The 12799-nt window shown below is 41.3% G+C and overlaps 1 protein-coding gene across 1 annotated transcript in view; it reads right to left on the reverse strand.

The window, feature by feature from the left end:
- The window catches only part of LOC123017098 (von Willebrand factor-like), a 251520-nt gene that overhangs the window by 72766 nt on the left and 165955 nt on the right, over positions 1-12799 (reverse strand). The window contains exons 28-29 of the mRNA XM_044418233.1: positions 5560-5703; positions 1223-1456 (exon numbers count right to left, since the gene is read on the reverse strand). Of these exons, the coding sequence (XP_044274168.1) occupies positions 1223-1456; positions 5560-5703 (378 nt within the window). The remainder of the gene's footprint in view (positions 1-1222; positions 1457-5559; positions 5704-12799) is intronic.

Below are 12799 nucleotides of genomic sequence, written 5' to 3' on the forward strand. Positions count from 1 at the left end.
GGGGCGGCATAAAAATGTTTTAATAAATAAAAAATAAATAAATAAAGGAGCTATCATTGTGGAATACTCTAAATAACCAGGAAAAAAATATGATATAGGCTGGAGGGTGTTTTAGGTGGGGGAATCTAAGATTCATATCTAGGTTGTAGGATTCATTTTCAAATCCATAACTGCAATTCTAATGCCATTCTTTAAATGATTCTTATTTCATTCATATTACTTTCTAATAATTATATCTTTGTTCAAGTCCACAAAAGTATTTTATTCATAAAGATAATTTTACTGTATGAATCAATACAATGATTAATTTGTTTCAGCCACAAAATTGAGTTAGTATTCCTTGAAACTGACTTAGTTTTTACAAATCCACTAGGTTGCAAGAGTGAACTTTTGAACTCAGATTAAGCAACCAAATTAGCATCTTCCATCTGTAAAAAAATGCAACTTCATTAACATTCCAACAGTCCTCATCATAAACTAATTGGTAGATTCACACCATTTGCCTGACTTCTACCCTCCCATTGAAAACTTCCCTTGGGAAAGAAATGAAACCTGTCCACAGAAAGCATTCAAGAAATCTAAGATTTTCACATAGCTATGACTGGACAGCAGTAGGTGTGTCCCCTTACCAGCCTGAAGTAGCAGCTCAGGTGGTAGAAACCCCAAGTTTCATCTCTAGACCCTGAATTTCCTCTCCAGAAGGGCTTCTCCAGATTTTTTCCCCCCTATGCACTCAACATTTCACAGTTCCTGGAAGATTATAGAACTATTTGGATAATTTTGAATAAATTATTTTCTGTTAACTTACATAGACTTCTGCCAACCTAAGTAGTCCTCTGATTATGTAGAAGCTACTATTTTATTTTTGGGTGGTCCCGTTTTGTATCTAAATGGAGGGAATTAATTGTTGCTATTGTGGTGGTGATGATGCTTGGGACTTCTCTAAGATCTTGATCTATGATCAGATGCATAAACAGCTAAATATATTGGGTTAGGAATCCCATACAGGTTCAATTTTCTTCATCATGGTCCCTGTTTCCTCTTAAAAAACTAACTTTTCAACTCTTACTGTATGTTGGAGGTCTTAGCAAAACATCTACAAAGAATTCCCTTGCTAGGTATAATTTGGCTGTCTTCTGGGTAATGTAAACAGAACTGCAATTTCAGATACTAATTACAACAGCTAAAGAAGCAAAAGATGTGACAACTGCACTTTAATATCATGGGTTGGGGGTGTTGGGTGGTTTTGTTTTGTTTTTTGCTTGTTTTTCTGAAGGGTTATGAAGCTTACCTGTACAAAGCTTCTTGACAAATTCATCACCCAATGTGACCATAGTGGGAAGGTCATCAAACTGTTGCAGTGTAATGATCTTGTTAGTGCCAGATGGCCCAGCTAAAGTGTTCAGTTGCTCTATCTCATATCTGTCTCCAACTCCAATAGGAAGCAAAGATATCCCTGGGGAAGGGAATACAGTAATACAGTAAGAATACAGTAAGAATGTAAAAAACAGCCAACTGGGTGACTTTGGGCCAGTCATAGACTCTCAGCCCAACCTACCTCACAGGGTTGTTGTTGTGGGGATAAGATTGAGGAGGAGAGATGATGTAAGCTGCCTTGAGCCCTTTGTAGGAAAAAGGCAGGATATAAATCGCAATATAAATAAATAAATAAATATTGAAACACCCCTTACTTTCAATTTGCACTTTCAAAATGCTCAGAAATGGACCTACTTTTAAGCAGTATCATATATTACTAATAACTATTTCTTCTTATATTTCCAAGAACAGAATTGCTAAAAAAAATTAAAAGAGTATTGTTATGCAGCAAACCAACAATCATATCAGTCACTTGTTCAGTTTCAAGAACATTGAAAAACCATAAATAATGGTTAAAATGCAGTTTCAAAATTAAAAGAGATTAAATTATATCAATATATGAGCCAGTTGCTACCACTTTAAACAATCAGGAACAGGGTACAGCGTTGTGCACTCCCATTCTCACCCCAATAACATCAGTGATAGCCAAGATTAGGGGATGATCTATACTTCAGGTTTTTACTGGCATTGTAATGCCTGGAATATCACATGATACTCACCCTAACCCATCTTCCTTATATTATTTCTGCCACTGTATCCTGGATTTCTTCAGACCAGTTATATCAAGCCTGAAAATTCATGTCTTCTCAGAAATATATTGCACCGACTCCAAAGGAACTATTTCATGGGAAAGTCAACATGCAAGAGGTATTGCATTTGTTTTCCTGCTATTGCTTTTGGGGGTGTTGATCAGAAGCCCTTGGGAAGGGTGAGGACTGCAACAAGCTGTACTATCCCTTCTCCTTCTTCATGATTTTTTGTGAGGGCAAGGAGGAGCTGTCAATTTTTTCCTATTTTAAGTATCTCTACTCCTTCAGTCTTGTGAATAACTAACTTGGTTGACAAGCACACACAGAAACAAGTAAATCTACAAGAGCTATTGCCCTGCACACATCTCCTTTCCAGTTTCTCCGACTTCTCCAGCACTTGCATTTTATGTGCCACAAGATCACATTTTCAGCACAGCATAAACTATGCTCTATTCATTATCATGTGCCACAACTGTGATAAATGTGTTTTGCTAAATAGAGGAGCTGTGCGCCCTCATAAATGGAAGGGGCTCCTGTGCCAATATTCTAGATTTAACAAGAATTGTCACTTAAGCCAAGTTGAAACATCATAGTTGGAAGTTGGTATTAGATCCTGGAACCTTACATACCCCTAACCACAGTTAGTGTTGCTGCCAATACAGTGGCCAATTATTGTTAAGCTCAGCCACAGAGAATCAGCTCTTTCGAGGGTAGTGAGGGAAGCATTCAGTGTGGCAGAGCATTCTAAATTGCTGAACAATGATCAAGCAGCTGGAAGTGTGACATCTTCATTTATATTCAGGGTCAATAATTAACATCAATACTTAACATTTAATGCCATGGCTCATTTATTCCAGGATTTCCAACCTAATACCTTCCAGATATTTTGCACTTCAGCTTCCATCAGCCTCAGCCTGCATGATGAACAATCAATGATTATGGGAGTTGTAGTCCAAGGCAAATAGAGGGCATCAGGTTGGGGAGGGCTGCTTTAGACTTTATACTTACAGGACAATGATCTACAAGGCAGCATAAGAATTTCAATTCCAGATCAGATGTTGATCATACTAATTTAATATCCTGCCCCTGTCAATGAGCCTGATTGTGAAAGGCAACAGTATGCATCTTTAAAGGGCCTCATCTTAATGCCTGTAAATTATAAATTGCCACAAGCTGTACATTCCCAAGTTTGATTACATAGCTGTCTATTCTATTATTGTCTATGAAAGTGAGCAGTCTTTGTTTAATCTCATTTAAAATCCTGACCTTAGCTATAGCCTATTATAATGACCTATCATAGTGCAAAGACAAATGATATGAAAAGAATACTCCATATAGAAGTATATTCAGCTATGGGGAGTTACTAATATTTTCTAAGGACTGGCACAGGCTACAAGTTTAATTGTCTATATCAGTAATTCCCAAGGTGGGCAGTCATGCTCCCCTGGGGGCAGTGAAAAGATCCAGGGGACCAGTGACTGGTTGTTTTAAATTTGGAGAAGAGCAATAGACCTAATACAAAGAAAGAGGTATTGGGGCATTAGGGTTGTTGCCCAAGAGGAAAAGAGCCAACAAGCTGAAAAAGTTTGGGAACCACTGGTCTATATGAAGTCCAATGGCCTCTTTTTATGGAAAAGCAGCCTCATGAAGTGATACTTCGTATCAGGCATGATAACGTTAGAACTGTCTTTTACCACCTTTGGCTATGCTCACTAGGGGTGATGGGAGTTGTAATCTAGCACATCTGGAGGCCACAGGTGGAACAGGCTTATGAAAAGAAGCAGTTGATTTCTTCTCTTTTAGCCACCCCATTCCACACATAGGATATCAACTTCTAGGGTGCTTCCCAGGGCCAGGGAAATAGGTTTCGGGGGGGGGGGGGGAGCTAATGAAGAAAATGCATTCCCTTTCCTCTCCCTGCTGAAAAACACTCCCTCCCCAAGATGCTTTGTAATGCAGAGGGGGGCTTCTGGGCTAACACCAGAAATAGCTTTTGAATAGAGTGCAGATTATCCTTGATAAATCTGGAAGCCAACACCCTATATTGACTTTTGGAAGGTTCACCTCATAAAGTATAAATCAAGGAAAAATATGTCCAGCCCTTGAAGAATATGGACATCCACTATATGGACTATAGAAGGCACAATTTACAGAAAGGAGAGAGTTGGTTATTTTAAATTAATGTGTAGCTTATGCTTGCTGTTAATACTGTTTCTTAAAAGCAAGTTAGCCATAGAATTTATATTGTATTGAACGTATATTCATTTATGCCTGCTAAATATTAGGAAGGAACATTATAGAATTCAAGTTAAATGAGACTTTTGTTTACGTCAATCAGATGGCAAACGGTTGGTTTGTTGCTTTGTAATGTAGTAATTCTATTCAGCATTGAAACATCAGAACATAGTTTGTACATAGAGTTAGGATACAATTCAAATTTCAGACCAATCCCCTGTAACCATTTTCTAAGAGGAAAGGAAGCACATATTTTCTGATGGCATATCTGCAGTTCAAATAGAATGAAAGTTGCTGTGCCTATTCAGAAGGTTTACATTCAGTGTCCAGCTTAACCCCTGCATCCCATGCCAAGTTTCAAAGGGGGTTAGAAAAAATTAATGCATTCTTTCAATTGAGCTTTGAGAGGCTACAATGAAACTTCACAAGTATGTTTCATGACATAAAATTCTATTTGAATTTCAAATAATCAGTTGATCCCTAGTTTTATTTTATGAAGTATTCTGACTTACTAAGCAGGCCAGACTGCTTTTATGTGTCTACATTGTACATACTTGAAAAGAAAAGAAAATCTACCTGCAATGTATTGTGTAAGTTGCATACACTTTTCTGTAAACTCTTCTGAAATACCACCTTCAGTAGAATCCTCCCTCCCTCAATCATCTTGGCAGAAACTAAATGACAAACTGCAGCAGAGGGTGTGAAGGGAAGCATGCCAGTCCATTGGCTTTTACTCTCCCTCAGATGATTTTATTAGAGCTGGTCATTAGAAGAAACAAGACCAGCTTCCCCCACCTCAGGCAGAATGAGATGAGTAGCAGATATTGTGCATCCACAGCTGGACATCCTGATGCCATTGCTACTACCCTATGCCTTTTCATGGCATAGTGTGTGTTGTCACTCCACTGAGCCTGGCTGACCATTTCCTGCTGCACTAGATGCTAGAGTAGGCCTCATAAGAAGTTGTGATATCATCTGAAGAAGACCTTATAATTTTTGAGTTGCTTAGGGACACTTCATACAATAGTACAAAGAGATCACATTTATTTTTATGCATTTCCCCTACCCAAAGCCCATAGACATATAATCTAAAACACATGATACAAAGAGGAGTGGCCGCTTATGCCTTAAGTTAAAAAAAGTTATTTTGCATACTATATGAACAGAATGCTATAAGAACAGAAGAAAAAATATTTACTATTTGCTCTTGCAAAATATGCAGCATTATCCACAGAATCTTGTGATCTGTCTGATATAACAATCACTGATATTTTAGATACATTGGGCCTTCCTCCATTGAATTCAGAAACGGCATGCTGAACTGTGAAGTCTATTGCTTCCCCTGAAAATTAAACACATAGATAGATAGATAGATAGATAGATAGATAGATAGATAGATAGATAGATAAACCCACAAATAGAGCAACAAGAATCACTATTGAACTATAGAAGCATACCAAATTATACTCCACAAACCAATTTTATAACACAATTATTTATCACTCTGAAACATTAATTTCTAGTGTTGATCCAACATTGACTCATTTAGACTTAACATGGAAAGAAGAACAGAATGAAAAACTCCAATATATATTTTAATGCCTCTTTAAAACAAAACTTTTAAATAGGACTATAGTGACATCCAGTGGAAACAAACAAACAAACAAAAAAAATCTCACCCACTCATGTTGAAAATATGCTACAATGTGCTACAACCATCTTAAATATATTATTTATTTATTTAGTGTTTTTCTAAGCCATCCATCACTTCCCTCTCTGGACGGCTTACAGTAAAATCTATAAATACAATATATAAATCCAAATAACAATAAATTAAATGTCCCACAACTGACATAGATAAATTATTATTAAAATAAACCAGGTTAAAATTATAATAATACTTAAATATATTGGTCTTAAAATATTAGTTAAATAATTAAATTAAAGGTCTTGACCTGGTGCCAGAAAGCATATAATGGTTAGTAGCCTGGCTTCTTTCTCTCCCTCTTATTGGAACTTTATTAAGCTGCAGAAAATGGCAGTCTAGATAAGACACCTCACTCAAGTCATGGTGACAATGGGGATCACCACCACCATACCTCATTCTGGACTGTGGACACATGTAAGTCTCCAAATTTTGGGGCTTGCATGGTTCTAGGACTGTGTTCTTAACAAGTTTTCAGCTTGGTAGATTTCTACTCTGAACCAAAGGGAGTGCTTTTGCTACTAATTATGACCGGTCTTCACAATCAGCAAACTATAGCCAATAGCCAGACATGATGACTAATCTGTATTTAGGTTTATTCTGCCACAAGTTTTTCGGATACTGTTTACTCATCAGACACATGAAGTATCAACTTCAGATAGCAATCTATATAGATATGTAAGGTGGTGGTTATGGGGAGATGTGAATTGTGTTGACAGAGGGAACTGAAATTCAGCAGAGTGCCATTCACAGAATGCTGTTTGGTGCTAACAGCACCCAACATTACAGTGGTGCGCCAGTTAACATGCATAATGCAATCTGCCTTTATTCAAACCAAAAAAAATAGAGTTGAATTTCTCCTTCAGTAATTTCATATTGATATCTGTCTTTGAAATTCTTTTGTTCAAAATAGGTTGCTTTAAAGTCATCCACAGAGAGGCTGTTTCTGTGACATGACAGCCCCTGAGCAGCAGTTACATATACAACTTGGCAACTGCTGCAGTTTGTCCTGGGTGAAAGAACACATGACCAGCCACAATGTGTTGCCCTAATCCAGTCAGAGTATCCTAAGGGGATGAAATGTTCAACCACTGAGTTCAGTAAATTGCCTTCCTTATGTCAGATTTGTGTCCATTTATTCTAGAATCATAGAATAGCAGAGTTGGAAGGGGCCAAGATGGCTATTTGTTGGTCTTTACAGAACCACAAGACTCTCTGTTGTTGTTGGAACAGACCAGTATAGCTATACCCTGGAAAGAATTACACTCTGCCTACAGTGGCAGGAGTGGTAGTGTGGCATCTGTGGATAGGCACAGTAAGCTTGTGGCCTTGGTATGGTATAGAGTCAAGTCCTCCACCTTATCCTATTTGGACTATAACTTCTTAACATTGTCTATAGTGGCTGAGACCAATGGGAGCTTGTCCAAGGCTTTTCTATAGTGCTTCCTGCTTCACAATTCAGCAAAGACCTAATTCAGTCTTGTTCCAGGACTGGTTTTGTAAAGAATCAAACTTGGTTCCCTGATGAATTACCAATATCAGGAGAGAAACAGGGGAAGCCCAATCCTGTTGGTTTTCCTTCATCTCACAGCAGCTTTTGACACCACTGACCATGGCATCCTTCTCGACTGACTCTGCTGACCTGGGCTAGGAGGCACTGCACTGCAGTAGTTCTACTTCTATCCAAAAGGCTCATTTTGGAGTGTTTGAATAGGATAGGTACATAGGATCATTGGCATATACATTGGAGAATGTTTCCTTACTCTTAGTTAAGCAGTGCAGAAGAAGCTGCCCCACATGAGCTAGGGGCTATACAACCAGATAAGCTCCCAGAGAGTGAGTGCAACAGCAAGCTGAGGCAGAAGAAGAGAAGCCGGAGGGAAGGAGAAATGAGGAGGAAACTCCCTGGAAAAGGGTGACAGTTAGGAACAGAACTAGAAGGCACTCTGTACCAAGGGAAACAATGGACTATGGAACTGCTTTCAGGTACTTCAGGTTGAGACTGGAGGCCAGCCTGCAGAGGAAGACCTTCAGGACACCCCATGCAACAGCAAGCAAAAAGCTGAAGGGTAGTCAAGCAAAGGCAATGAAACAGAGGCCTACAATAAGAAGAGGAGAGTGGTGGGACCTTCCTGCTGGGTAGAAATGAAACCCATGTTTGTCATGAAGACCCATGAACATGCCATGTATGCTTTCTTCCTGGAGGGTGGATTAAAGATATGACTGAAGTGGTTGCCAATACGTATAAAGCCCACTGACATATATCCATTTCTTTTTATCTATGTGAATAACCCTCCCTGTTACGTTCCCAAAGGCAGGCAAAAACCTTTTTGTTCTGGCAGTCATTTGGGAATGATCTGGGTCTGTGAGACTGCATTGGGATAGTATTATTCTTTTACATTGTTCTTAGTGTTTTTAATGTAGGTATTTTCATAATTTTACTACCTTACAGATTTAATTAAATTAAAACTTTCATATATTTCTATGAATGTTTTAATTGTGTAAGTTTTTAATGTTGTGAGCCACTTTGAGTCACAACACTGAGAACAGGTGAGATATAAATTTATTTAGTTATATCCCACCTTTCTCTTTTTTAAAAGAACTTGAAGCAGATGATATTTTCCTCCTGCTGCTCTCATTCATACAATCATAGAATAGTAGGATTGAAATGGGTCAGAAAGCCCATCAGGTCCAACCCCCTGCTGTTGCAGGACACCAATTTACACCATCCCACTTAGCTGGCTGTCCAGTTTCTTTTTTAATATCTCCAGTGTGGGGCAGCCCATGACCTGTCTAGGCAACTACTTGCTGTCTTGTGTAGCTCTGACAATGAGGAAAGTTTTTGTGATATCAAGCCTGAATCTGGGTTGTCACAACTTGATTTGATCATTCTGTGTCCTGTGTATTCTGGTATCAGCAAGAAGAGATCTTGACTTTCTTCTTTGTGACAGTCTCTGAGGTACTTATAAGATATCATGACTTCCCTCAGTCTTCTCTTCTCAAGGCTGAACATGCCCAGTTCTCCAGGCTCTCCTCACAGGGAAATGTTTTCAAACCCTGGATCATTTTTGCTGCCCACCTCTGGACCGTTTCCTAATTTTTCTGCATCTTTCTTAAAGCTTGGTGCCCAGAACTGAACACAATATTCCAGAAAGGTCTGACTAAAGAGTATAGGGGAACTATTACTTCTCGTGATTTGGAGATTATACTTCTGTTAATGCATCCCAAAATAGCATTTGCCTTTTGGCAGCTGCATCACATTGTTGGCTCATATTTAGCCATTTAGCCTATTGTCCACAATTATTCCCTTTTGTCCTTTCTATTTTTCTTGAACAATTTGTACAATTTTATTGACATGCACATGGTGGGCATGTCGTGAGCGGACCCAGATGGAGCTGGGGGTCAGACTAGATGGCCCGGCAGACCTCTTCTGACTCGCTCTGTTTCTATGTATCTGTCAATTACAGAGTTCCAGTCATGTGAGTCATCCCACCTACACCTATAAGATTGTGATGGTCCTTGTGTACTATAAGCACAAGTTTGTGTTGTTTGTTTCCCATAATCTATGCCAGGGGTCCACAAACTTTTTCAACAGGGGGCCAGTTGAAAGGTGCCATAGCGCACACAGGCCAGTAAGGTGGTGCCGGCGGCAGCACACGAGCCGGTGAGGGGACAGGGGTGGGGCACGCATGTGCCAGCGGAGGGCAGGTGAGGTGGGAGTGGGCACGCATGGCGAGGCAGAAGCAGGCATGCGAGGCAGTGGTTTGCTCGCTCAGAGATCATTTTCTCCGAGCGAGTCCAAAACGATCTCCTCATAAGCAAGCTGCTGCCTCCCCACCCACGTGGTGAGGCGGTGGCAGGCACGTGCAGGGCATGGCAGCGGGCACGGTGAGTCCAAAACCTCTCATGCAGGCTGGATAAATGGGCATGGTGGGCCGGATTCGGCCCATGGGCCATAGTTTGAGGAACCATGATCTAGGCACTGATGTAGAGACATTGAAGTTCATTCTTGTTGTGCCTTGGTTTTTTCCCTTCATTTTTTGGGAGGCTGATGTAAGGCCCTGCTTGAGGTTTTTCTCTCCATTGAAATACATACATCTTTGTCAGGTGATGATATGCCACGCTGCATGTGTTCCTCCCCTCAATTTCAGTTTAAAACCTTCTTTATACATTTTTCATGTAGTTCAAACACATTGCTTTCTGTTCTTGGTGAGGTGTAGCCCATCATTTGCCAATAGTCTGTCTTCCTAGAATTTAGCTGAGCTTGTAGTCTCAGAATTCAAATGTCTCTTTATGGCACCACCATAGGATTTTTCCTTCCCTATCCCATGTACTGATAGGATTGGGGAGAAGATTATCTGGGCCCCAGTGATTTTGATTTTCCTCCCTAGAACTTCAAAGTCTGATGTTATTTTGTCAAAGCTTCTCTTTGACATTGCAGGATCACTGTGCTTTTTTCCCTTCTCTAACTGCTTGCCAACAGGGGGAGCAAGGATTGCTGGCAGTGCCCACCTTCAGCTCAACTCATGAGTAAGCCCAGTCACCTCTGCCAAGATCAGCAGCAACCTGTCTCCATGGCAGAGCCATTAAAGGCAGCAGCGGATGGGGATGGGGGGGAGGGGAGAGCAGCTAAGCTGCCTTCCTCTGACTCTGCGTTGGAGACTCTGCTTTGGTCAGCTGTCCTGACTAGTGCTGTGGCAGCCACATATTGGCAATGCTGATCAGGGGTAGCCATGATTGGTCTGGCTGACTTCCAGGTGAGCCAAGCTGATGGATTACAGCTCCCACTGTCCCATGCTTCTAATGCCCCAAGCAGCTGCCTCCAGGTGCAATCTTTTAAAAAATATCTATGGGAAATTTAAAACATGATTGAAGATGAAAAGAGACAAAGAGTGTTAGGAAAATTTCAATATATTCAAGTACACTCAAATATATCTGTTGGCCTTCATTTTTGAGGCCTCTTGGAAATCAGGAGAAGTACTGAGGGATTGGAGGGTAGTGTCAGTGGTCCCAATCATCACAAATCTTCACAAAGGGTAGCAAAGGAAACAAGGGGAATTACAGGCCAGTTAGCCTAATGTCCATTCTGGGAAAGACTCATAATAAAGCAAGCTCTACAAACCCTAAATAGGTAATAGGGATTGGCAGCCATGCAACATGGCTTCTGCAAAAATGGGTCCTGCCAGTCAAAACTTGTGGAATTCTATGACAAGGTTTTGAGGTGGCTAGATGGAGGGGATGCAGTGGATGTGGATTACCTGGATTTCAATAGGGTCTTTGACAAGGTGCAGCATGATATCCTGGTTGAGAAATTGAAGAGTTTTGGGATAGACTGATGCATTGTCCAATGGATTAGGGCATGACTGATGGACCGAAAGCAGAGGTTTACTATTAGTGGGGAATCACTGGGATGGCAGATGGTGCTGAGCAGAGTTCCCTAGAGCTCAGTTCTGGGACCAATTCTGTTCAACCTCTTTATCAATGACCTGGAGAAGGGCATAACCAGTCTGCTGACCAAATTTGCAGACAATACTAAAATGAGGGCAGTGGCCACAACTGAGAAGCAGGTACTCCAGTTCCAAAAGGATCTGGACAGACTATGGAAGTTCAATGTGCCTAAGTGCAAGGTCTTGCACTTGGAACTCAGGAATAAGTGCCATAGGTACAGGATGGGGGACAAGTGGCTGGAGAGCAGCACTTGTGAAAAGGATCATGGAGTATTGTCAATAGCAAGCTATACATGAGCCAGCAGTGTGACATGGCAGTTAAATGCCACCCTTGGATGTATAACCAGAAGTATGTCTTCCAGATCAAAAGAGGTACAAGTACCACTCTATAAGGCTCTGGTGTGCCCACAACTGAAATAGTATCGAGTTCTGAGCTCCACATTATAAGAGAGACATAGCTAGGTTAGAATCAGTTCTGCGCAGGGTTACAAGAATGGTAGATTGCAGGGGATATATGAGAGGAGATTGAGGGAGATGGGTCTTTTCAGCCTGGAGAAAGCGAGACTCAGAGGGGATCTTATAGCATATAGCAACATATAGAAACAGAGTGAAGGGGCCTCCCGGGCCATCTAGTCTGACCTCCGGCACCAGCCTGCTCCGCTCACGACATGCCCACCATGTGCACGTCCGGCCTATCCTTGAACACCCGTACCGATGGGGCCTCAATGACCTCCCGTGGAAGCCCATTCCACACCCTCGGAGTCCTAACTTTTAGGAAGTGCTTCCTGGCATCCAAATGGAACCTTGGCTCCCTGAGCTTTGCTCCTTTGGAGAGCGTTCTGCCTTCCTCTGCAGGGGAGAAGAGGTCTCTACCCATGTCTGTCTGACACCCCCTCACATACCTGTATGTCACCAACATATCCCCTCTGAGTCTCCTCTTCTCCAGGCTGAAGAGACCCAGTTCCCTCAGTCTCACCTCATACCCCATCCCCTGCAAACAAGCCACCAACCTTGTGGCCCTACGCTGCACTGACTCTAACCTGGCTATATCCTTTCTCTAATGAGGGGCCCAAAACTGACCACAATACTCCAGTTGCGGGCGCACCAGAGTTGTATAGAGTGGTAGTAATACCTCTCTTGATCTAGAAGCCACACTACTGGCTATGCAACCAAGGGTGGCGTTCACCCTCTTGACCACCACATCACACTGCTGACTCATGTTAAGCCTGCAGTCAACCAGTACCCCGAGGTCCCTTTCACAAGTGGCTGGAGAGCAGCACTTGTGA

Source organism: Varanus komodoensis, unplaced genomic scaffold (genome assembly GCF_004798865.1).
Source record: "Varanus komodoensis strain SLA01 unplaced genomic scaffold, ASM479886v1 scaffold9, whole genome shotgun sequence".
Lineage (NCBI taxonomy): Eukaryota > Metazoa > Chordata > Lepidosauria > Squamata > Varanidae > Varanus > Varanus komodoensis.